The sequence below is a fragment of the Parus major genome, unplaced genomic scaffold (genome assembly GCF_001522545.3).
Source record: "Parus major isolate Abel unplaced genomic scaffold, Parus_major1.1 Scaffold552, whole genome shotgun sequence".
Taxonomy (NCBI): domain Eukaryota; kingdom Metazoa; phylum Chordata; class Aves; order Passeriformes; family Paridae; genus Parus; species Parus major.
Genome location: NW_015379440.1, coordinates 7,494 through 8,299, shown reverse-complemented (window position 1 = coordinate 8,299; position 806 = coordinate 7,494). Strand labels below are relative to the sequence as shown.

General features: G+C 49.0%; 1 protein-coding gene across 1 annotated transcript in view; it reads left to right on the top strand.

Moving 5' to 3' along the window:
* LOC107199288 overlaps positions 1-558 on the top strand; it is a 3,104-nt gene extending 2,546 nt beyond the window's left edge. The window contains exons 2-3 of the mRNA XM_033511744.1: positions 312-354; positions 443-558. Coding sequence (XP_033367635.1) covers positions 312-354; positions 443-493 — 94 coding nt within the window. The 3' untranslated portion in view covers positions 494-558. The remainder of the gene's footprint in view (positions 1-311; positions 355-442) is intronic.
* The last annotated feature ends 248 nt before the right edge of the window (positions 559-806 follow it).

The following is an 806-nucleotide window of genomic DNA, read 5'->3' as shown; positions in this document are numbered from 1 at the left end:
GGAATTCCCAGGGATTGAATTCCCAAGGAATTGGATCCATGAGCTGGAATTCCCAGGGAATTGGATCCATGGGCTGGAATTCCCAGATTCCCGAGGCTGGCAAACGGAGGAGGAGGAGATCCCAAGGGATAATTCCTGGAAAATCCCAATCCCAAAGGATTTTCCTGGAATTCCACGGAAAATCCAATTCCTTCCATCCCAGAATTCCCCACTCTCCGTGTCCTATCCCAGAGAATATTCCAGGATTTTCATGGAATTCCCTTTTCTCCCGCGGGATCGGGAAATCCCAAATCCCAAATTTCCCTTCCCAGGCACCTTTGGCCTCTCCAGGATCCGATCCCGAGCCGGAGCCAGGTGAGGAAAAACCGGGAATTCTCGGCCATTCCCGGATTTCCTTCCCGGATTTCTGGGAATTCCCGGACGGTTCCGCTCTCTTTTCCAGGATTTTTGCTGTTTCCGAGCGGCCACCGAGCGGCTCCAGAGGCTCCTGTGAGACCCCAATTCCCGGGATTTGGGGAATTTGGGGATTTGGGGAATTTTGGGATTTGGGATTTTGGGATTTTGGGATTTGGGGAATTTGGGGATTTGGGATTTTGGGAATTGGGATTTTGGGATTTTGGGAATTGGGAATTGGGATTTTGGGATCTTGGGATTTTGGGATTTGGGATTTTTGGGATTTGGGATTTTGGGATTTGAGATTTGGGGATTTGGGATTTGGGGATTTGGGGAATTTTTTGGGATTTGGGGATTTTTGGATTTTTGGGATCTGGGGATTTTTGGGGATTTGAGATTTGGGGATTTGGGGA